The 26,786-nt window shown below is 36.3% G+C and overlaps 1 protein-coding gene across 1 annotated transcript in view; it reads left to right on the plus strand.

Annotated features, from left to right (window-relative positions):
- Positions 1–26,786, plus strand: part of LOC115209530 — a 158,214-nt gene that overhangs the window by 106,728 nt on the left and 24,700 nt on the right. The window contains exons 32-42 of the mRNA XM_036501317.1: positions 209–283; positions 929–1,212; positions 2,576–2,754; positions 3,328–3,473; positions 4,809–4,898; positions 7,112–7,314; positions 10,580–10,784; positions 12,968–13,118; positions 14,861–14,998; positions 18,716–18,897; positions 21,357–21,420. Of these exons, the coding sequence (XP_036357210.1) occupies positions 209–283; positions 929–1,212; positions 2,576–2,754; positions 3,328–3,473; positions 4,809–4,898; positions 7,112–7,314; positions 10,580–10,784; positions 12,968–13,118; positions 14,861–14,998; positions 18,716–18,897; positions 21,357–21,420 (1,717 nt within the window). The remainder of the gene's footprint in view (positions 1–208; positions 284–928; positions 1,213–2,575; positions 2,755–3,327; positions 3,474–4,808; positions 4,899–7,111; positions 7,315–10,579; positions 10,785–12,967; positions 13,119–14,860; positions 14,999–18,715; positions 18,898–21,356; positions 21,421–26,786) is intronic.

Below are 26,786 nucleotides of genomic sequence, written 5' to 3' on the forward strand. Positions count from 1 at the left end.
TACAAATCACATGTAAGATCTCTTTAAGCACTTGATTGTATACATATACTTAACCAACATATAGCAGCATAGAAAATAAAATAATGTTTAAATGAATTTGACGATAATGGTGAACATAATAATCAGATTAATATAATTGACAATCCTAAGGTATATAGTTAATCTGTTGGTAAATTTCTGTCTAAAGTGATTATACTTACTTTTACAGGAATACTTTCTTCACAGTTGGTATTTTCATAGTTGCTGATAACCCAGCTGATTCATATATAGATCGGAGGAAAAGGTAATATTAATTTTTAATATTTTTCTCTTATGATTTCAACTTTGCATTTCATTTGGGTGTTTGTTAATGTTGGTATCTGTCAGTGAAAGCTTATAATAGAACCCTGTAACATTAACTAAAAAGTGATTTGAAGTAAATGAAACTGTTAACCAGAAAACCAGAAAATGCATATTGTTTTTAGTTAACTTGAACTTGTAAATTTTCATTTTACTAAGTCTGAAGTTAATTTGAAATTATGTCTTGAAATTATGTCCTGCTCATACCAGCATCAAAAAAAGATGATAGTGATAGTGGTGTTCTTGTTGTTGGTATTGATGGGGGGGGGGGCTATAATGATGATAGCACTTGAACTAGTTCAAATGAAGAAGAGGTTTCTTTTCATTTTTTTTTTGTTTTAATTTTTTCCTATTTAAAGATGATAAAGCAGAAGGTAAAATTCAAAATGTTTTAATATTTTAAACTTTAAAATGTTTTAACTGTTAATTACGCTTTTTTAGCAACATCCCAAACAGACAATTTTGGTACTGTATTTTATATTCTCACTGTTTTATCAGCTATCTATTTATTAAATTTCTCAATATCCCAAATAAAATTCATATCTAAAGTAAAAAAAAAAAAATTCCATCTTATCTGTTTGTCTTGTAGTGAACTGAGCATAGACGCCGATTTTAAAGTCATGTCTCCAGATGGGCAAGAGGTGCTCAATATATGGTATTTACCTCACTGCACTGAAATACTAACGATGTTCAGTATGTTGAGTGATAAAGACTGCATCGAAGCTTTAACTTACCTTCTACAGATTGTCTCAGCTCTGCATGATATTTTACAATATCTAATTGGACACTACCGACTTGGAAATCGAAGATCCTTAATATTTGCCGCACAAAATGCTGATGCCTCAGCAACATGGGGTGGATTAGAAGGAATAAGTAAAATCAAATTTCTGTTGTTCTTTATTATCAGTCTTTCTTTATCTCTTTTCATTGTCTTTCATTGCTTTGGTGCTTCTCTGAGTTTTCCTATCTTTCTTTTCATTCTTGCTCTTATTTTCTCATTATAATTTTTTATCCATCTTATTTACTCTGCCTTCACCATCTACTTCCACCATAATCTCTTTCTCCTTTCTCTATCAAACAGTTTCTCTTTTCGTTTCATTTTTCCTCTCTTCTATTTTTATTTTCACTATTTGTCTTCATTTCTGTGTATCGTTAGTAACATTGGTGTTACAACAGATTTACAGAACACAAGTATTGATAACTGCATTAGGCTAGCTAGCAAATATTTACCAGTGTAGACACAACTGGACAAAACACTAATTTAAATTATTTAACAGTTCATGCTTCAAAGTAGTCCTTAATTGTCTACAATTGTTCATTGTCGATTTATCTTTACATGGAAACTTTTGTATATATGTACTTGTGTGTGTATGCTGATGTATGTTACAGTTTGAGTACTTATGTGTTGCTGTGTGGTGTGTACATGTTTCACAGTGTTCGGCATTTGAATAAAGTATCATGCTATACAGACATATACACAGTGGATTTTTATTGTAAGAAGGATTATTATTGTGGATTGGTAAAATTGCTAGAGCATCAAACACTCTTATAGCTTTTGTTCTAGTCCTTTATGTTCTGAGTTCAAATCCTTCTTTGTTGAGTGGAGGGTGGAGAGTGTCAGTAACATAAAGTTCCAGACAAGTACTAATATTGTTTTTAACTCCTTCCCAAAAATTTCAAGCCTTATTATTACTAAGGTGGTAAGCTGGTAGAATTGTTAGAACATTGGGCAAAATGCTTTGCAACAACTCTTCTAACTTCTTATGTTTTGAGTCACATACTGCCAAGGTCAGCTTTCAGGATTGATTAAATAAGTACCAGTTAAACACTGGGATCAATATAATTGACTTACCCCCTCCCCTAAAATTGTGCTAAAATTTGAATCAAAGATGGCAAGCTGACAGAATCATCAGCATGGTAAACAAAAAAAACTTAGTGGCATTTTCCTCTGACTTTGCACCTCTGATCTTATTCAGGTAGAAGATTCTTACTTCTTTTTGAGTGAGTACCCATTTGTTTGTATACTAAATTGTTAATCTGTGTTGCAATTTTGCTCCACTCCCTGTTTTTTTTTTATATATATATATATATGTACATCCCAACATATCTTGTAGTTCTTTTGTATGATATATTTTGTATTTTATATTTAGGCCCTCAAAGCCAAGTAATAAATAATTATTATTAAAATTTATTCTATTTCACCTGTTCGTTTACTTTCTTATTTTTGATTTTCAAGAAACTGAGTTAAAAGAAATCATGACACAAGTACAGTCGCTGTCCTGTCCCACAGATCCAAAACAAGTTGTTGAACTTCTAACTGCACGGCAAGAAGTAGCATATTTAGAATTTGATATAGCAGTACGCTATTCTTTGGTGGAAACTTTCCTACTTTCGGGAAACAGAGTAGCTTTTGAGGTGAGATTAATTTTTTTCATTTTTCATCATCTAATTTTTATGTTCACAACAAATCTTTAGTTGACATGTATGAATAAGTATCTGTACATAGAATGGTTCATTTCATTTCATACCATTTAATTTCTATATACATTTCAGCCTTTATAATTCTGTCTGTGAAGTCCAATATAATTAGATCTGATCTTACTGTTCAAAAGTTTTTAGTTTTCAAACTTTCTCTGTTCTACCTCAATTATAGCACTTTAGTTCACCTGAAAGTCATCATCCACATGCATTATACGTTTTTTCTAATGTAGTCATCTTTCTTGCAGACATTTGCTAATACTTCAGATGTTTACCTACATTTACAATTCCTTTTCAGTCAACATTTTTTCTAAGTTATCACTTTGCATGCAATAAATCATGTTTATCCCATTCTTTTCCAATCACAGCTCATCCTCGGTATTTACTGCTGTGTATTTTATCACACTACTTATATATGCCTCATTAGTCTATTTTTCATGTGAAAAGAGCACTCTTTATTGCTGTCATGTGGAGCAGTTCCCTAATCTTTAATATATTTATGTATTCCAGGCTGTAAATATGAACCATGGTTTAACCGTTTTAAGCAATGTACCACAAGAGAGTGTATTCAACACTTACTTAAGAGTACCAGAACCATTAGAAGCTTATGACAGTTTAGCAGTGTCACTTTACCCTTGGCGAAGTTTCCTTGGTCGGTAAGACTGATGTTTAGTTCTAATTATAATAGATATATTGTTATGAAGGAAATATTGCCGGTCACACTTAATATACGAGGTGTTATCAAAATGTTCCTGGACTAGCATGCCTACAGATGGCAGCACACAGTTGCATGTGCAGTGAGAGCTAGCAGTGATCCTCACGAGGCAGTTTGCCAAGTGACATCACTGTGTTTACTTCGCAAGTTGTGAAATTTGTGTTTTTATGATCACATATAAGCTGTAGTCTGTGATTTTGTCATGGACAGGAACAAGGAGCCAATGTGACATTTTGCGTTATACTTGAGCAGTCTACTACAGAGACATTGAGTGTGCTTCAGCAAGCTTACAGCAATGAGACAATGAGCCATACACAATGTTTCGAGTGGCATGGGTACTTCAAAAGTGGAATACCAGTCCTGGAAGACCTACCATGAGCTTCACCCCAAGAAATTTGGTATTGTGCATCAAGAATTCGTCTCCCAGGGCCAGACTGTCAGTTGAAAGTTCTTCTGTGACATTTTGAAGCATTTGAAGGAGGACATTTGGTGAATGCGGCTGAATTTGTGGAGTGCACAGAATTGGATTCTTCACAATGACAGTGCACCCTGCCACTGAGCTCTCCTCACTTGTGAGTTTCTCACCAAAAGCAACAAGGTATTGCTTCTACACCCACCCTATTTGCCAGATTTAGTATCTGCATCTTCCATCTCTTCCCCAAGATGAAAATGCAGCTGAAAGGTTACCATTTTAACAGCACTGTCAAGATCCAGAGTGAATTGCAGAAGGTCCTTGACTTGCTTATGGAAAATAACTTCAGGCCAGATTCCAAAAGTGGCAGGAATGCTGAGACCAGTGTATTGCTGCACAAGGTGACTATTTTGAAGGAGATAATATTAAAACTTAGGTAAATAAGTTATTTTTTACTAAACATAACTAGTCTGGGAGCTTTTTCATACCACCTTGTATTACCACATACCCAGAATACATGATGTGTGTCATATTTTGTAATGTGTTACATGTGTAATAGAAAATGTGTGTTTACATTAAACCACAAGTATCCTATTGAACCTGTAATATTTATGGAATTTGTTTTATTTACCACAGAATTGAGTTGCAGACATGTATGATGCATAAACCAGATATAGTTTACATATATTCTGATTATAACTTTCAGTTTTTATGTGCTGATATGTATTGTATGGTTCTTTAAATACTAACAGTTGGATAGGAATAATACATAGTAAATAATGATTATAACTTTCAAGTCACTAACACTTTGGATAATCAAAGTAACTACATATTTTCATGAATAACTTGTATATTTTCTATCAGAAATGGGCCTTTTCCAGGAATGCTTCCTTGCTGGTATCACGTAAGTCAAAATATGCAGCTGTGTGTGGCTAGCTTAAAAGAATTAGACAAGTAAGTTGAAGCATTACATTTTTTATGCCTTGTAATAAATGATGTTTTACTTTTATTTCCTATTTACTTTCATTAAAATTGTTTTTACTTCAAATATTTTTAAATTTTTAATTAAAGGAAATCTAACTCTATGCATGTATGTAAGAATAAAAAAAGATTTACTTGTTTTTTACCATAAGATAAAAACTAGGGTTTTCTATGACATTTCAATAACTATGACAAAATCATGCTGAAAAGGTTAATTTTATTTATTTGTGAACCATAATAGTATAGATTGGATATCTTTGTAAAATGTCTTGTTGCATCTTTGGTAATTCATTTGGCAAAAGTCAAGATATAAAAGGTCTCAAATGCTTTGGAACTATCTCATCCGAACCTCCATCTGATGATTCAGTAAAAAATGCAAACCAAAATGTTATTTGCTGTGAGGGAAAGAAATATAAAATTTCACGTATGTTTTCCATCAGTTTACTAAAAGGGTTGCTTCTTGAAATATATCTGTTTATTTTGCCTTACCTTTTGGTTTCTGCTTAACTGACTTTTGCTGATATAAACCACTGAGTTGTTTTCTTCCATTCTGGTGATTATCTTTCTGCTAACTTTGTCTCATATCAGATCACATTTTGTTCTTTCATTTCCTTGTATATTTATATCTGTATTTAACATGTTTTAAAATTCACAGATATGTCTGGTTGATCATAATTGTCTTTCAGGCTTTCGTTTTTCCTGTCCACACTTTAATAATGAACACTCCAGTAGTTGTAGGAAATATAGTTACAGATAAACAGTTGTTACATGTTTGGTAGCTTACAGTTCTGATTTTGAATTTTGCAATATTTGAAACTATGGAGATTCAATAAAATTTATATCATTAATGTATAGGAATAAATAGTCAGATCTCTTTTTCCCAAATTGATCCGTTTGATTTTCTCATGAGCGACTTATGTATTATAATATCCACTCCTTCATATAAAAATACAAGCAACCACATTTCTTGTGTGTGTGTCTGCATGCACACACACACACGCATGCATGCGCACACACACACTCTCTTTCTCTCTCTCTCTAACTCTCTCATATTTCTGATAATTTCCCAGACTTTTAAACTCCATCAACTACTAGATTTCAAATTCCACTGCTGGAAGTGGTTAGCTTATTTACTTAAAAATATTATTTTTCTTTCAGGTGACTCGGGTTTGACATAAAAGATATTTTATTTTATAAAGTAGCTTGTTATCATAGTTATTTTGGGTGGCAGCAGCATCTTACATCCGTTATTCCATGCTTGCATGGGTTAGAGTGGTTTTCTGCTGCACAATATCTCACTACTTGTTTCAGTTCATTCCCATTTGCTTAATAAGGTTCAAATTCTTGAGTATTGATCACTTCTTCCCATGTCTTGCTTGATTTTCCTCTGCAATTGCTTATGGTAATCTGCTTCATTATGTATTTTTGGTGATTTCTGATTGATAGGCTTTTATCTTGTGCCACTTTAAGAACCCTTCAGTCTCTGCTCTGAGTCCCATGCTTCTCAGCTAGGGATTTTTCTTTGACTATTCCTATTCTATTCAACTTGTTCTATTGTTGTTGCAGTTTAATTTTGCCTTTTTTATATACTCAGATTTTGTTGGCACTCCTGGAGTCTTGCATGAGCAGTGGGCTTACTACCTGCAGCCTACAATATCATGCTATTTGTTCTCTTCAAATATCTAATACTTTCCTGATGATATTGGCTGTACCAAGGAGGCAAACGTTTTGCAACAGCTCTATTGGGCACCCTATTCCCATTTCCTTTATATTCCTCTCAATAACTTTTGATACTGTCACCAGCAATAACTGGCACTAAATGAAAGAAGTGGAGGACACTGATCCATCGAGTAACTGAGTCGACTTCGACTGAGCGGATAGATAGATAGATCTTCACCTTTTTCATTTTCTACAGTTGTGCAATCTTGTATTTAAGAGGACTGTATACAGCTATTTTTTCACTGATGTTATTGAAAAATGTTTAAAACAACATAAAAATGTATTCAGAACTCTACTATAACTTGATAATGTACATATTTCTACAACATTTTAAAATAATCATGTTTTTAATGCTGAATATGCTGTTACTTAGTTTTGATAACCTTAAAGACTGTACTGTTAAAATAATTTTATCATTATTTTATAATTTACTTCAATATCTTTTAATCAAATTTCTTCTCAATTAGGCTTGCTGCAAATGGAGAAATTTCAGGAGTGAGTCTTCAGTTGGAAGATATTATTCTGTCAGAGTTTCCTGGATTCAGGCAATTTACATCAAACTTAGAACCTACCTGGAAAACAAAAGTTACTAATTCCCTTTATAGGAATATTCTTGCAAAGGAAACAAATTTACCAAGTCCTAGTGCTAACAATTTTGTTGTACCATTTGGTGAGTTGGGTTTAGTTATTTGAAGATATAACATTAGAAGGTTAAAATTGACCCAAATTTTATTCTCTGTTAGTTTGACTTTACTTTCACCCTTTAAGGGTTGATAAAATAAATACCAGTTGAACACTGGCAGTTAATGTATCAGTTTACCCCTCCCCCAAAATTGCTGACTTTGTGCCAAAATTTGGATGATATCTGTAAAGGCTCTCTGGTCAGCAGTTTTTCCAACTCTTAGTTATAAGATATTATTCTTCACTGGCTTGATGTGGGTTTAGCTTTCTGAATTTAGGGCATGGTGAAAGCTTTATAATCATACAACTTTCTTAATATTGTAGTAAAGATTGTTTGCCAACATAACATGGCAGTCCTGGTTTAGGACTAACGTTGCTGAAATTTAACCCTAGGAGATGTCATCTCCAGCTGGCGATACACAGATATTGTTTTGAGCTGAGTGGGGGTGCTAGATTCCCTTCTTCGAAAATATAAGGACACAGATCATGTCGTATAGCCAGCTGGAGATAATGTCTCCCATGGCTAAATTACAGCAACATTAGTCCTAAACAAGGACTGCTATGTTACGAGGGGCGTTCAATAAGTAATGCCCCTGACCCACTTCCCATAGCAGTAGAGCAACGAAACTTGGCACAGTTATTAGTCTTTTTCTACATAGGAACCACCCAGAGTTACGCATTTCTCCCATCATTTGATGCGGCTCTGGAGACCGTTTTTGTAGAAGAACCCAGCTTGGTCCTCCAACCTCAACGTGACTTCAGAAATCAAGGCTGCATCATCTGGGAAACGCTTTCCTTTCAAAAACAACTTCATGATTGGGAAGAGGTGAAAATCAGAGGGTGCAAGGTCAGGAAAGTAGGGGGGATGGGGAGGAATTCATAGCCATACGCCTGTGCTTCTGATCTGGCGACAAGTGAGTTGTGGACCGGAGCGTTGTCCTGCAGGAGGAGGATGCCTTTGCTGATCTTGCCCCGCCTCTTGATTTTGATAACTTCTCTTAATTTCCTCAAAAATGAAGCATAATAGGCTCCTGCAATTGTGGTACCCTTTGCCAGGAAATCTGTCATCACTACTCCGTCCTGGTCCCAGAAGACTGTGAGCATGACCTTGCCAGCGGAAGGCTGCACCCTTGCCTTCTTTGGAGGGGGTGAGTCATGGTGCCTCCACTGCATTGACTGGGATTTGGTCTCTGGATCATCGTGATAGACCCAGGTTTCATGCTGTGTAATCAGTCTGTTGAAAAATTTTGACTCATCTTCTTGGCACATCTCCAAATTCACCCTCGAGCACTCGACGCGTTCTTGCTTCTGGAAAGGCGTGACCAACCTGGGAATCCATCTGGCAGACACCTTTTGCATATGCAAATGGTCATGAATGATAGTTTCCACAGACCCGGTACTAATCTTGACCTCATGGGCTATTTGGCGAATAATTATGCGTCGATCTTCCAAAATGGCAGCCTCAACTTGACGGACAGATGCCTCATCAATGGCAGAAGGGGGTGACCAGATCTGGGAGCTGTTTCCACAGAGTTCCGATCCTGTTTGAATTCACGATGCCAGCGTTTTACAAGGTCATATGATGGGGCATCATCACCATAAGTTACTTTTATTTCATCAAAAGTCTCCCGTGGTGTGCGTCCTTTCAAATACAAAAACCGGATCACTGCTCGACACTCAACAGGCTCCATTTCACACTTGACTTGGTTCAAACACCTGTAAATCAGAAACCAGAATTAATTCAGAGCTGTAATTTGCCACTTACTCTATAGAGATATAAATGATTGCACATGCAAAATTTCAGCTAGATCAAACAACTACAAGTGGGTCAGAGGCATTACTTATTGAACGTCCCTCGTATGTTGGCAAACAATCTTTACTACAAAGTACTGTTGCTGAATATCTCACGTTATGAGATTTAAAAATAGTAATTTTCTAATTTATAAATCAGTGACTAGTTGTCACTTTGAAAACTATATATTTCGAATGGGAATTTGGCAGCACCACCTCTAGCCAAGCAATTATTTTGTGCTGATGAAGAGAAATAACCCAGAAATCCCGATTTGCAGATATTGTTTTGAGCTGCGTGGGGGTACTAGATTCCCTTCTTCAAAAATATAAGGACACAGATCGTGTTGTATAGTCAGCTGGAGATGATGTCTCCTGGGGCTAAATTACAGCAACAGTAATCCTAAACCAGGACTGCCATGTTATGTTGGCAAACAACCTTTACTATAAGGTACTGTTGCTGAATATCTCACGTTGTGAGATTTTAATTTTCTAATTTCTTAATATTGGTTTCAAATTTTGGCACATGGCCAGCAATTTCAGGGGAGGGGATAAATCAATGACATTGATTCCAGTGCTCAATTGACACTTATTGTATTCACCCTGAAAGGATGAAAGGCAAAGTCAACCTCAGTGGAATTTTAACTCAGAATGTACAGACAGATAAAATGCCACTACGCATTTTGCCTGATGTTCTAACAATTCTACCAGCTTACTGCCTTAATGTGACTTTCTTAATATTAGCATTTTTTACTAATGGACCAGAGATATATTTATTGTAGCATCATCACAAGAACCGACATTTTAGTTCTTTCTTTATTCTACACTATACTGTTTTTATTTTGAAATAATTTCTCTTTTTGGTGAACTGCTTCAATATTGACAATTGTCTTCGAAAATACAAACAAAACGAAAAGATATTTAAAGGCAAGCTGTTTAAACCTTTCGTTACCAACCTGGCTGAATCTGGCTCTGTAGCACAAATGTTTTGTTTTCATAAATTTTAAATTAAAATCTTCCCCCAAACCTTAGTCACAGTTTATGTTCCTAACACCAGCTTAATGATAACTAAATCATTTTACTAAATTCTTTGTTATATTATAAAATATTTGAAAGAAACACAGAGCATCTCAAAATAAATACAGTAACGAAAAGGTTAATTACAATCACAGCTAGCAGTGGGGTATTTATATAGTCGATTTTGTTTTCAGAATTGTCAAAAAACAAAGAATTTCCCTCAAAGTATATTGTAAGGCTTTACAAAATAGTAAGTAGCTTGCTAATAATATTGCATTTTTAACTTGAAAATAATGTCTAGTAAGGTTATTTCAATGAAATTCTACTTTGCACATGAAATTCTCAATGTTCACAACTGCAGCTGTTTTCAGTTAACAAACTATTCTTTTCTGTATAGAAAGGATGTTTCTATATACTATTACATGTTTAAAAAATTTTTTTTTACTCAGCTGATTTTCCACTACAAGGTATAGAAGAAGACTCATCAGAAGAAGACTCAACAGTAGAAGTGAACGTAGAACCAACTGATATTTATCTGGTTTTAAGATGTTACCTAATACTCTGGAAACAACTTGAAGTTTTAAAGAAGTGCTGGAAAAATAATGTTCTTTGTTTATCTTCAGGGAACCCTGTGACAGATTATCAAGAATTTTGGTAATTATATACCTTTTCTCATATTTTGTGTACCTCAACTGTTTTTGTTTTTAGCCTATACTGTGGCTGTTGTGGTCAAAGTATTATTGTTAATCTCATGCTAAACTTTATTCTCTTAGCCATATAATTAACATTATATTATTACCCATATTATATTATTGCCTCTGAAAGTCAATATCTTATCATAAGCAGCCATTTCATTAGCTTTGTTGTTACTTATTTTCCCATTTGTTAAACATATTATTTTGTTCATTATTTACATTATTTACATTTGACGGATATTTGTCATCTTGCTTGTTGTTAACACGTTTAGGCTGATATACCCTCCAACCCTCAGCTTTTGATGCTATTATTATGATAATGATTATTATTATTATCATCATCATCATCATCATCATCATCATCATCATCATCATTATCATTATCATCATCATCATCATCATCATCATCATCATCATTATTATTATTATTATTATTCAGGTTTTTTATGTGAAGTCATTAAATCTTAGTGCTGTTTGTATGTATGTATGTATGTATGTTTGTATGTATGTATGTATGTATGTATGTATGTATGTATGTATGTATCTATGTATGTATGTATGTGTATGTGTGTGTATGCTTGTGTGTATGTTTGTGTGCATGTGTGTGTATGTGCACGTGTGTGCATGCATGCATGGATATGTATGCATGCACTTACGTACATACATTAAGTATATTTGAGCATGTCTAGATATGCAATTTATGAATGAGAAGACATACATAAAACAAAACATACAAATCTGCATGTATGCATGCATACATACGTATGCACATACATACATACATACATACATACAAACAAAAAGACCCTGTTGTTGATGTTGAAATTACAATGAAAGAGCCTTGGATCTAAGTTAGAAACTGGCTCTTTCTCTATTGACAAGAAATCTTGAAATAAAACTGAATAATGACATACATATATACATACATATATACTTACAGATACACATACATACATACATACATACATACATACATACATACATACATACATACGTGTGTACATACACACACACACATACACACACACACATACACACACTCAATACAGAAACTTCCTTCCAAAAGGTTCATGTCATTCCGTTTCTAAGTTTTTTTTAAATAGTTAATAATTTTTAAGAAAATCCTTCTTCAAATATTATGATTGTATATGTATTTTTAGGGGGCAAAGACTTTAATATATATATATATATATATAGGGAGAATTCACATAAAAACAAAAGACAAAGACAGGTGATGTAGACAACAAACAGATGTATTAGTTTAACACTCAGGAAGTGAAAAAGTCTTTAGCGTTTCGAGCCTATGCTCTTCTACAGAAAGAAACACACAAAGAAACAAGGAGGAAAAATAAAGAATGTCTATTGGCTAGCATTCTATGATGGCATATGCCAGACAGAGGGGTCACACAGGAGAGCTAGGAAGAAGGGGAGATAATAAAGTAGTGACAATATATATATATATATATATATATATATATATATATAATATATATATAGAGAGAGAGAGAGAGAGAGAGAGAGAGAGAGAGAGAGAGAGATACACACACACAATCAAAGGTGCAGAAACGCGGTACTCTGAATAAATTAAAATGTAACGTAATCCAAGGGTAGAGTAAGAAATCCGTGAATCAGGTGCTCTAAATCAGTCAGAAGGATGAGGACAGTCCATGTGAGTGTGCAGTAAATAGTCAATTCAAATAAACAGATCAAAAACGATAAAAAGAAAAACAATGAATGTGAGGATCTGCATGGGAAGTGTATCAGCTTGACACTCAGTGAAAGAGGTGAGTTTAATCTTTCGAGCATAGCTCTTTATTGGAAAGGAGAAAGGGAAAAGTCCAAAGACAGAAAAGAAGAAATGAAACAGCAAACACTCTGGCTGCCGGTGTGAAAGAATAACAATAATAATAATAATATTAATAATAATAATATAATAATAATAATAATAATAATAATAATAATAACAACAACAATAACAATAATAATAATAATAATAATATAATAATAATAATAATAATAATGAGATAGAATTGGACATTTGCATTTTTAACTAGAGCTATAACCAACAGTACTCAGTCAGCTAAACTGTGACAAAATGAGATAAATGAATGAATGAATAAATTTCATTATTGGATTTTTCAGTAAAATATATCGGAAAAAAATCCTCTTCCCAGTTCTTCAGAATTTAGACCAGAAGAAGTATAGCAGAACATCAGTTGTAGGATTTGCAAATGTTGTGGACCCTTTAGTCACTCCACCATCAGTTTCTGACTTTGATGTAAAAGGCAACCAAGTGAGTATCATTAGTCTTATTTCACTTCTAATTACCTTGTATGTTTCTGCTGAATGCCTGTTTCCATGTCTGCATGGAACAAGGGCGTTAAATGCCTCCATGGCCACTGATGATGACGTTTGTGATAAATACTCTTTTAAATTGAATCTATAACTGGGTCCTGTTGGAATCCATTTATTTGAGACAGTGTTTTACAACTGGATGCTCTTTCTGTTGCTCACCTTCCCTACTTTTCAAGTAAAGGATTATTTTTGCAACACAGATCTTTGAAATTATATAGCAATTAAGTAAGCCAGTGTTACTCTGAAATTATGGAATGCAACATGGTAGATTTGAACTATGTTGACAGATGAACTTCACTAAATGGTGAATATCACTAGATACTGAGTGGATGAACTGTCAACAAACTGTCAATGGCCAAAATCAACCAGTTCAGTTAGCAAACTTTTACTATCATCTGTAGTTGTGCAGATGAGATATCAAGCTATTAAAAGATCAGTATTACTTATTGGTCCAAGCAAGTCACCTGACCAGCTGATGGTGATGATAATCATACTTGTTTGAAGTAAATAAAATGATGATGGAAATGATAATGGGAGTAGATCTGTAATAATGATGAACCTGGTCTTTACTTTGCTAAAGAAATAATGAAAATCAACAACCAAGTGTAAAAAGTGTCATCCTCATAGCACTGTGAATGTATTCAATCACGTGCCTTTCACTGACCTCTGAGCAAGAGATATTTCCTGTTCTGTTTACCTTGCAGCAGAATGGATAAAACAGAGAATGATAAGAGCTAAAATGCTAAAATTACCGGAAATTATAATTTGTTTTCCTTCTCATTGCTCAAAATATCTGGTGAGGTAGAATATGTGATTACCACCTTAGATAGTTAAACTATACAGGGAAGGGTTTTAGCCAATGACTGGTATAGCAGTATCATCATAAACTACTACAAAAGAAAAGGAAATGCCTTTAGGGAGAGGAAATTATAAGGCTATGGATCAAGTTCTGAAGATTGAGGAAAGAGTTGTAGCACAGATGATCTCTGACAGAATAGATCTAGATGAGATGCAGTTTGACTTTGGACTTAAAAGAGGTACCATGGATGCAATCCTCCTAGTGGGGTAGCTGAAGGGGAAATACTTGGCTAAGAACAAACCACTGTACCTGGCATTTGTTGATTTGGAGAAGATGTTTGACAGAGTACCACAATCAGTAATTTGGTAGTCACTAAAAAAACTAGGTGTAGATGAATGGCTTATGAGGACTGTACAAGCTATGTACAAAGATGCAATAAATATAGTAAGAATCAACAATGCTTTCAAGGATGAATCTAGCATGAAGATAGGAGTCCACCAAGATTCAGTCTTCAGTCTTCTCCTATTCATTCTACAAGCCATCACAGATGAGGTTCAGACTGTTGTCCATGGGAACTCCTATTTGCTGATGATTTAGTTCTCTTAGCTGAACATATACAAAAATTAAAGAAGAAATTCAAAGCATGGAAACTAAACCTAGAATTGAGAGGCCTCAAAGTAAATTTAACGAAGATGAAGGTTTTAGTAAGTAGGAAACATGGGAGGACTTCAGTATCTTCAGGAAAATGGACTTGCTTGATATGCAGGAAAAGAGTAGGTATAAACTCCAAACACTGTACTCAATGTAAACCATAGACACAAATTTTATAAATGGTGGGGATTTTTTTCTGTTAATTATTTTGTTAATTGTTCTTCTTTTAGCTTGTGAAACTGTTAGAAAGCTTTGAGTGTCACATGATCAAAAAAGCCATCAAAGAAATAAATAAGGATCTTTCCTTAGCCATTGCTGAGCGAGCCCGTGAAGAAATTGTACTACCTACTGATTTATGGAGAAAACGTGTAAGTAGATAGTATTTTGTTTTTAGTTTTACAAGCAACATGTTTTTAGACCTCTGATTTTACATTCCTCCCACTGCTTCAAGTATCTTTCTTCAGAATGTGTTACTAATCATATCTATAAAAGGGAGGATTTGTGTGCGTGTGTGTGTGCGTGTGTTTGTACGTGATTGTAATTTATGCACATCCACAAATTAGCATGCATGTCGCTCATATTTTAGGAGGACATTTGTCAACATCCTATCTGGGTTTTGTTAACTTATTTTTTTCCCAAGGCACCCGCGGATAGGGTAAAAATCTATTTTCAACCATTTTCAACCATAGCTTTTAACCATAACAAATATCAGCCATTGCTTTCTGATGGCGTCTAACAAAAATAAGATAAAGAAAAGTGGAAGAAGGAGGCAGAGAGTTTCATAGGAAAGACAAAGGGAGAGAGAGAGCCATTGCTTTTTTGACTGCGTCTAACAAAAAAAATACGATAAAGAAAAGTGGAAGAAGGAGGCAGAGAGTTTCACAGGAAAGACAAAGTGAGAGAGGGAGAGAGAGAGAGTAAGTGACTACATTCATAAAAAATAAAATGTTAAATGTTTTGTTTTTGAAAGGCACACTATATTTTATAATCATAGTATATATACTTTCTCACACAACAATTACAATATATTTATTTTAAATCGTTCATCTTTTCCCCCCGCTCTCTCTCTCTCTCTCACACACATTACTTTGGGTGCAAAAGAGTTTTGTTTTTATCTTACGCTGAGTAAAAAAGTGTTTTGTTGACAATCCATTTATTGAACAACAAAGAAACAAAGAGGAGAGTAACAATTTGTCAGTGAATTACACAATATAAATGGGTACAATTTGCGAGGCTTCCACCACATCCCACTCTATTTCACGGACCACAAAAAGGGTTTTGAGGCCAGAGTAGTTGATTCCATTCAAAAACACCGATTTTTTTTCTTAATGAAAATTGTGCGAGTGTTAATCTACAAATTTAACAACATTTTTTCCATTCATTTCTGTTTATGAACATGTATGCGTGCACAAAACATGCAATAGGTGTATGTACGTACGTGTGTGTATGTGTGTTCGCGTCTGTTGTCCATATATATTTATATTATATTATATATATATAATATATATATATAACTAATTTCAACGGATTTCGCCCAAATTTGACATCTATATTACTTAGTTTGGTTTGAAATAAAGAACTTTATTAGCTTAATAATCGTAACTTAATCCCGGGCAAGGCTGGGTTATACTGCTAGTATATTTATAAAGCCTGGGTATTTTTTTTTTTAGAATAGATATGCAGAAATGGCTGTGTGGTTAAGAGGCTCACTTTGCAACCACATGGTTTTGGATTCAATCCTACTTTCCAGCACCTTGGACAAGTGTCTCCTACTATTTCCCTAGGTCAACCAATGCTTTGTGGGTAAATTTGGTAGACAAAATCTGTAGAAGCCAGTCCTCTGTGTGTGTGTGTGTGAGTGTGTGTGTGCGTGCGTGTGTGCATGCGTGCGTGTGCATGTGTGTGCATGTGTATGCATGTTTTTTTGTGTCTGTGTTTGCTGCTCCTTGTGCTTGATAATTGGTGCTGGTTTGCTTACATCTTCGTAAATTTGAGCAGTTCTCAAAAGAGTCTGATAGAATAAGTAAGTACAGACTTAAAAAGTAAGTACTGGGGTCAATCTGTTCTACTAAAACCCATTCAAGGCAGTTCCCCTGTATAGCTGTTGCCCAATGACTTGAAGCAATTAAAAGGTAAAAGAAAATATCCATGTGCGTTATAAGAAGTGACTAAAAGAGATGACACTTGAAGAACATCTGGCTGAAAAACATTACCTCAAAAAGTCCCATCCAGCCTTTGCCAGAATTGAGGAAAGATGTAAAACAATGATGATGCTGTTTCTATCAAGTTTTCATTCTCTGCTTGAGGTCTTCAGCAATGTTCAATTTGGAACCTAAAACTTAGGTATTTGGGTAAGCAGTTCGGAAGTAGACATCAAACTCAGGGGGGCACAAGCATGGACAGCCTGTCACAAGATAAAGAAGGTCTGGAACTCCAAATTGCCCAGGCAAATCATAATCAAGCTGTTCATTGCAACTGTCAGATCAGTGCTATTATATGGCAGTGAAACATGGACACTGACACAGAAATTATCAAACAGGTTAAATGGATGCTACATGAGAATGCTATGAATGATCCTAAATGTGAAATAGTGGCAACATATGACAAATGAATGCCTTTATGGAGACCTGTCAAAAGTTAGCAAGAAGATCAGGCAAAGACGGCTGCAACTATCTGGTCACTGTGTGTACCCCACTGAACTGGAAGCATCCAAATTGGTCTTGTGGAATCCACTTCTTGGTGATGTAAGAAGAGAAAAACATTGTCATGCTTACATTGACAACTTGATTGCAGACATTGGCCTGGAATGTATCCAGGACCATGAGGCAGTGATGTTGGACCAAGAAGTGTTGTGGGTGGACTTTGTTGCTGCAGCCCAAGTTGGAACCTGGCCATAATAATAATAATTCTCTACAATAATTGGTTTCTGTGCCTAGGTCATGAGTGTTGGGTAATAACCAAATGAGTATGATTGTGAACACAAGCAGCTGAATTGGGGTTCTTCTTAAGGATGTCTGGCGTAATGTTACTTGACAGAGTTCATTGCTGAGAGATCAGGGAGTCAGTCCAGGTCAAGTTGCTATTTCTCCACATTAAATGGTCACAGCTCCAGTTCTACAATCACAGTAGATAGACTGATGCAGGAAAAGATAGAAAGACTGATTCTCTAAGCCAAGCCAACTAACAGGTGATGTAAGGGTGGGCCAAGAGTGCAATGGTCATATAATTAACCATAGTCTCACTTGATGGTACTTGGAAATACACCAGGAAATTGTGATGTTGGTTGCTTATCTGAAGAACCCTCCCAAGAATCGTGGGCGGTGAAATGGATGGATGGATATTTTTTAATGAATATTCTAGTTAATTCAATAACTGGCTAGAGTAGAATCTACTCTGAGTATAACTTCCTCTCTTCTACTACCACTTACAGATGACGATGGTGGGTGGGTGATCAGAAGAGAATTAGAGGACTGTTTACCTTAGAAATGTAATGCTGTAATCTCTCTATATATAAACGGCAGTTTGTCTGTCTGTGTGTCTGTGTGTCTGTCAGGTTGTACCCTCACCCTGACCATGGCTTTCAACTGATTCTGATGAAACTTGACACACACATAGCCCAATGTCATAATTCAAAACTAACGCAGCAAAAATTTTGAAAAGTTCCCCCAGTTTTGAAAAGAATCGATAAATTTGACATGGGGTCGAGAATCTAAGCTGTTTATATGCAACACATTTTCTGTCGGGAGACAGCTAGGAACATCGTATACATAGAAGTGTTCGAGTGAAGAGAAGACGTTGCAACCTACACATGCGCCTTCGTTCCCTAGAGGGAAAGAACTAGATTGGGATTAGTCGTTGCCTACTAGGGGCTCTTACATACCCGGGCAATGCCGGGCTATGCTGCTAGTTAGTGTATATTTGTCTGCTAATTCTAGGTGTGACTAGGTGTGATACAGTTAAAAAGACAAGAAAAGTTAACTTTCCACTAAAAGAATGCTACAGATCAAAATCAGTAACTTATTTCATTTATCTTAAAATTATTTCTGAAATATTAACTACTTTATCTGGTCTTCCTTTCATTTCAGAAAACAAAAGGCATTGTCCAGTTGCACTGTCCCAATATAATGAGTAATTTTAGGGCCCTGTTGCTGTCCAAACCAGAATCTGTTACATCTACAACTATGACATTTTCTCACACTCACCTCAATGCAGCTTTACAAGATCTTGCACAAAGTGTAGTTGCAAGAGAGAAATTAGCATATGAAAGGTACTTCTTCCATTATCACCACCACCATTATCATTACTCACAGTATTATTGTTATCATCACAATCATCCTTATTTTATTCATTGTTGTTGTCATCTTTGTCATTATGTTTCTTCTCATCGCCTTCCAATCAGTATTTCCATCATTTTTACCACCAACTACCACCACTACCATCATCATACATTATCACACATCATCACTTTTGCCACCGTGTGTTGATGTGAAGGTGCATGGCTCAGTGGTTAGAGCATTGGGCTCACAATCATGAGGTAGTGAGTTTGATTCCCAGACCGGGATGTGTGTTGTGTTCTTGAGCAAGACACTTTATTTCACATTGCTCCATTTCACTCAGCTGTAGAAATGAGTTGTGATATCACTAATTTGCATGGGTGACTGCTGGTCTTCCATAAACAATCTTGCCTGGACTTGTGCCTCAGAGAGTAACTTTCTAGGTGCAATCTCATGAACATTCATAACTGAAAGGTGTCTTCATTCCTTATTCCTTTTATTCCTTACTGTGTGTTGTTACTTCAGAAACAGTCATCATCATCATCATCATTATTTAATGCCCTTGTCCATGCTGGCATAGATTGGACAGTTTGAGAGGGCTGGCATGCTGGAAGGCTGCACAGACTCCAGTTTGATTTGGCATAGTTTTCTATGGCTGGATGCCCTTCCTAATGCCAACCACTCTGAGAGTGCAATGGGTGATTTTATGTGCCACAGGCATGGGTACTATTTGCATGACACCAGTATCTGCCATGATTGTGATTTTGCTCAGCTTGATGGATCTTCTCAATCACAGCATAATGCCAAAGGTCTCAGTCATTGCCTCTGTGAGGCCCACACTTGAAAGGAACTCAGCCACTTTAGCTCCATGAGGCCCAACACTCAAGAGGATCTCAACCATTTTGCCTCCATTAGGCAAAAGGAACTCATCCACTTTGCATATCCAGTAAAGTATACTGGCTTCATTTCTTTCAAGCCTATGCATGTCCTCAGCTGTCACAGCCTGTTTCATTGCCATGTAGCATGGTTGTTCACACACAGGCATCAAACAATTTGCCTTTCACTCTGAGAGAGAGGTCCTTTGTTGCCAGCTAGGGTAGGAGCTCTCTGAACTTTTCCCAGCCTAATCTTATTCTCTCAGCTATGCTCTTGGAGCATCCACTACTAACTTGGTCACCTAGATAATGGAAGCTATATACCCTCAAAATTATGAAAATTGATTAATGTCTAAAATGAGTCATTATTAATCAGATTATAATTTTTTGACATTTTTTCTTTGATATTTTAATATATTTGAATTATTTAATATTTTCAGGTCTAAAACTAGTTAAAAGTAAAAAAACTGCAAACTAAAGTAAATTTGAGACTGATTATCTAAAACTATTGATAATAATCCTTTCTCCCATAAGCACATGGCCTAAAATTTGGCAAGATTGGACTAGTCAATTACATTGACCCTAGTGTCCCACTGTACTTAATTTATGAAAGGCAAAGTTGGCCTCAGTGGAATTTGAACTCAGAACGTAGAGACAAACAAAATACCACTAAGCATTTTGCCCAGCATGCTAATGATTCTGCCAGCTCACTGCCTTAAAACTATTGATAATAATGGTTTCGAATTTTGTCACAAGGGCAGCCATTTTGGTGGAAGGGGATAAGTCAATTACACCAACCCTACTGTTTCACTGGTACTTAATTTATCAACCCTGAAAGGATGAAAAGCAAAGTTGGCCTCAGTAGAATTTGAATTCAGAATGTAACAATGGTTGAAATACCGCTAAGCAATTCATCCTAATGATTCTGCCAGTTCACCACCTCAAAAAAAAGAATATTGATAATAATGAAAAGTTGCAGTATTTTAAGTAGATAAATAGCTTTCCTCCTGGAAAAAGGGAAACATAATTTTGTGGCCTGAGTAGAGCACTAAATTTCCCCTTATCTCTACTTATAAGAAGTCACTTTAAAGGGTGAAAATATATCATAAATAAATAACCATCTGTTGTGGTAAGAATCATTGACACCCCTGTGGGATAGGAAGAATGGACTAGCTGAACTCTTATAAAAAGTAGCGTATTGGTTGAGATGAGAGAGAGGTCATAGGAATTGTTGAGAGTACATAGAAGTCGTAGAAAGTCATTGAGATTGTTGAGAGTTTGTATTTATTGGAGCATCAATGTTTAGTGGAGTTTTTCGAAGTACATCATTTGAAGACAGTTATGTCTATCCCTGCTTTGTGAAATTCGTATATCCAATGTATAGAAGGATATAAAACCATCATTGTAGTTATCAGTGGTAGTGTCATTGCCATTGTTGTCATCATCCTCTTCAGCATCACCTCCCCGCCACAACCATTACCATCATTATCATTTTCAATGTCATCGTTCATTCATTACTTGCTGATGAGAGTCACAGATACAATCAAATGTCAATGAAATATTCTTTTGTTTTGCAGTTACACCAATTATTATGAAAATATGATGAAAAGCTTTCGTAATCAGCTTTATCAAAAGGAGCAGGTAAGTGGTACTGAAATGACACTTGAAGTATTTTTATTTTATTACATTGACAATGATTGATGGTACCATTATTTGTTTAATTGTTATTTTATATTCTTTTATTTGTTTCAGTCATTTGACTATGGGCCATGCTGAAGTACTGCCCTGAAGAGTTTTAATCAAATGAATTCACCCCCAAGACTTATTTTTTTAAAGCCTAGTACTTATTCTGTCAGTCTCTTGCCAAACCACAAGATTACAGGAAAGTAAACACACCAACCACTGGTTGTTAAGTGGTGATGGGGGAATAAACACAGATACAAACACACACACACACACACACACACACACACACACACACACACACACACACACACACACACACACACACACACACACACACACACACACACACACACATAGATACACACACATGCACACACAACTAGCTTCTTTCAGTTTCTGTTTACCAAAACCACTCATAAGTCTTTGGTTGGCCCGAGGCTATAGTAGAAGACACTTGCCTAAGGTGCCATGCAGTGACAGAACCCAGAACCATGTGGTTGGGAAGCAAGCCTCTTACCACACAGAGGACTAGTCAAATACATCCCAGTATGTATTGGGGAATCTTTCTATGCTATTTTAACTGCAACCAGGAAAGTAAAGGATTAATTGATAATCAGGGCTGGTTTTAACCAATAAGATAGATTTGTTCAAATTGGACCCCATGCACATGCTTGAGAGGAGGACACTATGATGAAGTTTTAGCATATCATTGTGGCTAATGCTGGAACTGATGCACTGCACAAAGCATAAGACATTAATCTTCATCTTTTGTAGAATAGAGGCTCCCATTGACATTTCTCTAATTGAACCCCACAATACCTAGTGCCAGCCCTGTTGATAATAACTTGTGCATGCTCCTTGCAATGTACACCTCCACTGCAGAGTCATCATTCTTTCATTAATCATTTTGGTATAGGTTAACATTTTCAGTAATCTTCTTTATTCCTCCAGTCATCTTATATATCTTCAGTCATCTTAGATAGTTCATTCGTATTTAAAACATATCCAAATTAGATTTTGTGGCATTCATGCATACTAGTGATATATGTGAAATAGAATAGCCACAATTGATAATTAAAACTGGTTCAATTACCTCTGTTCTACTGTGCTTTCTACTCTCCATTTTTAGAATATTGAAACAAAATGAAACCAAGATAGTCAGAATTGTTGTCAAAGTTTAGATAAGTTTGTCTGTTCAAACTACACCAGTGTTTGAGTTAAACCCAGTCATGTCATTCAATAAAAGAATAGTCATTGGCTGTATAGTAATTATATTACAGTGAGCTGCACCTTCTCATAATACCTCTTTGTGTTATCAATTTATCTGTCACAGTTGACAATGACAAAGAACATCACATGGAGGAAGACAGGGCATAGTGTGCCCAACTGTGGCCGATCAGCCTAGTGTGTGTTCAGAAGGCTCTGCTGCAGTTTGGTGGTCTGCTGGGACTGAAGGCAAGGCATTGGCTCTGGACTTTTGTAGTTCACATTTTCTTTGTGACCCTGCAATCTTATTCAGTTTGTAGGAGGTGGCACTTCTGTTAGTGCAGCTTCTCCAGGCAAGACAGTTTTGTGCTTGCATTTTCCAGGTGCCAGGGTTGATTTCAAAGTTCTTCAGCAAGGCTTTGAGTGTATCTTTGAAGCACTTTTTCTGTTCACCTGCATGCACTTACCTTTTGCCAGATCACTGTAAAACAGTCTCTTGGCTGGCCTGCCTGCCTGACTTGTGCTCTCTTCAGCAGTGTGTAAATGCTTACCAGATCAGCTTGAGAGAAGACCTCTGTGTTTGGGATCTTGTTTTGCCAGGTGATTTTCAATAGCTTTCTCAGGCAGTTCATGTGAAAACAGTTTAGTTTTTTGGCATGGCATTTGTAAACCTATTTCTTTACTACCCACAAGGGGCTAAACACAGAGGGGACAAACAAGGACAGACAAACGGATTAAGTCGATTATATCAACCCCAGTGCGTAACTGGTACTTATTTAATCGACCCCGAAAAGATGAAAGGCAAAGTTGACCTCGTCGTAATTTGAACTTAGAACGTAGCAGCAGACAAAATACCGATAAGTATTTCGCCCGGCGTGCTAACGTTTCTGCCATCCAAATCTTGCAGGCTTACAGTAGCATAGGCAATACAACTATTTTCACACCTTCATCTCAGTGGCCAGCCTAATACCGCTTCTTTCCACACACTGATTCACATAGCTGCCTGAATGCTGAGCCTTCCTTGGTGATGCATGTGTCAACTTCATCATCAAGATTCACAGATCTAGTGATGTGCTGCCAAGGTATGTGAACTTATCAACGACCTTCAAGGTTTCCCCTTTGACAATGATAGCTAGTTTCACATATGGCTTCTGTGTGGCAGGTTGGTGTATGACATCTGTCTTCTGAGTACTGAATGTGAAGCCAAAGTCGTTGCAGGCAGTTGAAAAGTAATTCATGCTCTGCTGCACTTGGGCCTTTGTAGCAATGTGGACACAATTAGAATAATTGAATTGTTTTACCAATGGACATAATTCTGTGCTGGTGACAAAATATGTAGTGATGATTCCTCCAGGGAGCTAACATCCTATCAGGTCAGCTGTCTAAGACTCTATAGACTTATATATCACTGCACACTGCATCACCACTATATTGACAAGGTATCAGATGCTGTTATACACCACTGGTCACAATGCACTCCCTTGCATTGTTGTAGCTTTTGAATGATGCCACCTCACTGACTAGGTGAGCAGGCCATCATTCCTCCTGAATGGAGCATTAATTCATTGTAGGTTTATCCATTTACAGCTGAGTGGACTGAAGCAACATGAAATGAAGCCCAAGAACACAATACTCTACCAATGTGGGAATCAAAACCACAACTTTACATTCATGGGAAGGCACATGGTTCAGTGATCAGAACATCAGGCTCACAATCACGACGTAGTGAGTTTGATTCCCAGACTGGGCTGTCTTGTGTTCTTGAACAAGATACTTTCACAGTGCTCCAGTTCACTCAGCTGTAGAAATGAGTTGCAACATCACAGGTGCCTAGCTGTGTTGGCCTTTGCCTTTCCTTTGGATAACACCGATGGCATGGAGAGGGGAGATTGGCATGCATAGGCAACTGCTAGTCTTCCATAAACAACTTTGCTTTGACTTGTGCCTCGGAGAGTAACTTTGTAGGTGCAATCAAATGGTCAATCATGACCAAAGCAAGTCTTTACCCTTTTACATTCATGAGTGTAACACTCTAATGACTAAGCCATATACCTTCACACAGACTTATACCAATAAATCAATCTGGTTGGACAACTTGCCAGATCAATGTAAATCTTCTACACCAGACATCCCAATTGAGCAATGAGAGGCATAAATGTCTGGCCTGGCTTTTAGTCACATCAGTGTTTGGCTAGCTGAAATACCTCATCTACGCACATCATGACTACTGATGATAGCATAGAACTGGTTGGTCCTGGCTCTTGACAGTTTGCTGTCTGTTTATCTGCTTAGCATTTACTGATATTCTCAATTGATTCAATAAGATTCATTTGTTGAAAGAGTTAACATCCACCATGCTGCATTCAATGATTTCAATGTACTTTGGTTTAGGTGATTACATACCATTTAACCCATTACTGGGATCCTCACAGATGCTACAACTCTGGATCAGAGTAGACCTGGGAACAACAGTGGATAAGTTTTTCCACCCTCCTCAAAATCCTGGAATTCCTGAACCAGGATCCCACTACTGGTTGCAATTTCAAATCATAACCAGAACTTGTATAATCATAATCCTCATTATAATCATATTTGTTTTCCATGCTGGCATGGGTTGCATTTTTTTCCTTCTTCAGTCATACTGACTCATAAGGGCTGGTTTCTTGGTTTCTATCGTGTATATATTCTCCACCAGAATGGGACACCAGTCTATTGTAGGATTACTCATTTTTGCTGGCTGAATGGACTGGAGCAATGTGAAATGAAGTGTTTAGATCTAGAACACTACGCATTGCCTGGTCCAGGAATCAAAACCACAATCTTACAATCATGAGTCAAGTACCCTAACCACTAAGCTACATGCCTCCATGGCTTGACAGCACCTGATAAGGCCAGAGCCACACCAGATAAATAGTCTGTTTTGGCTTGGTTCCTATGGCTGGATGCCCTTCCTAATGCCAACCACTCCACAGAGTGTACTAAGTGCTTTTTTACATGGCACCAGCACCAGTGCTTTTTACATAGCACCAACGCCAGTGTTTTATATGTGACACCAGCACCCACACCAATGCTTTTTACATGGCACCTTGGTTTTAGGATCTCTGTTCTGTTGTGGTGGGTGGGTATTTTCAAGTACAACAATGCACCACATATCTCGGGCAAGGAAAAGTATTTATTTATCACATACACCAACGTGATAAACACTGTTAATTACTTGACTTTTAATTGTGAGCTAGCATTGATTGGCAGAGTTGTTAGGGTAGTGGATAAAATGTCTTGTAGTATTTGTTCCAGCTCTCTGTGGTTCTAATCCTACTGAGATTAACTTGATCCTTCATTCTTTCAGTGGCATTAAAAAGAAAGTACCAATGCAAGTTGGTGTATTGGTAGAACTGTTAAAGGGTTAGACTAAATGCATTACAATATTCGTTCTGATTCTTTATGTTCTGAGTTCAAAACTTACCATGGCCTGCATACACACAAATATATGCATCTTTATACACATACATATATGTGCATGCTTGCATATGTGTGTGTGTGTGTGTGTGGTTGGGTGTGTGTGCATGGAGAAGTATATTCTTGGTTATGGCACATAAAAGTTCAGAAAGTCTATATAAGTGCAATAGTAGACATGAAACCAATGGTAACTTTTTGACCATAAGTAAGGGTGTACTACTTGACTGCATAAAATATAATAGGTCAAAATTTCTTTTAAGAGTGTGCTTTTTCCTGACTTATGGACAACCGACCAATATATGTGTGTGTATGTATATATATTTATATACACGCACACATATACACAGAACGGGCTTCCACACCATTTATCTGCAAAGTCTGCACACAAGGCATTGCTCAACCCAGAGCTGTTGTAGAAAACACTTGCCCAAGGAACCACTCAGTGGGACTGAACCCAAAATAACATTGTTGCTAGGCAAGATTCTTAACCACACAGCCATACCTGAACCTCTGCTGAATTTAGATTTTACTTTGTCTTTACTTTTTGTGTGTGTGTGTGTGTGTGTGTGTGATCAGATCTATTGTTTTGGGAAAGGGAGGAATTAGATTATTAACTTTTCAAGCATTTCTTAATAGTATTAGTGGTTTAAGTAAAATAG

This window comes from Octopus sinensis, linkage group LG3 (genome assembly GCF_006345805.1).
Source record: "Octopus sinensis linkage group LG3, ASM634580v1, whole genome shotgun sequence".
NCBI classification, from domain to species: domain Eukaryota; kingdom Metazoa; phylum Mollusca; class Cephalopoda; order Octopoda; family Octopodidae; genus Octopus; species Octopus sinensis.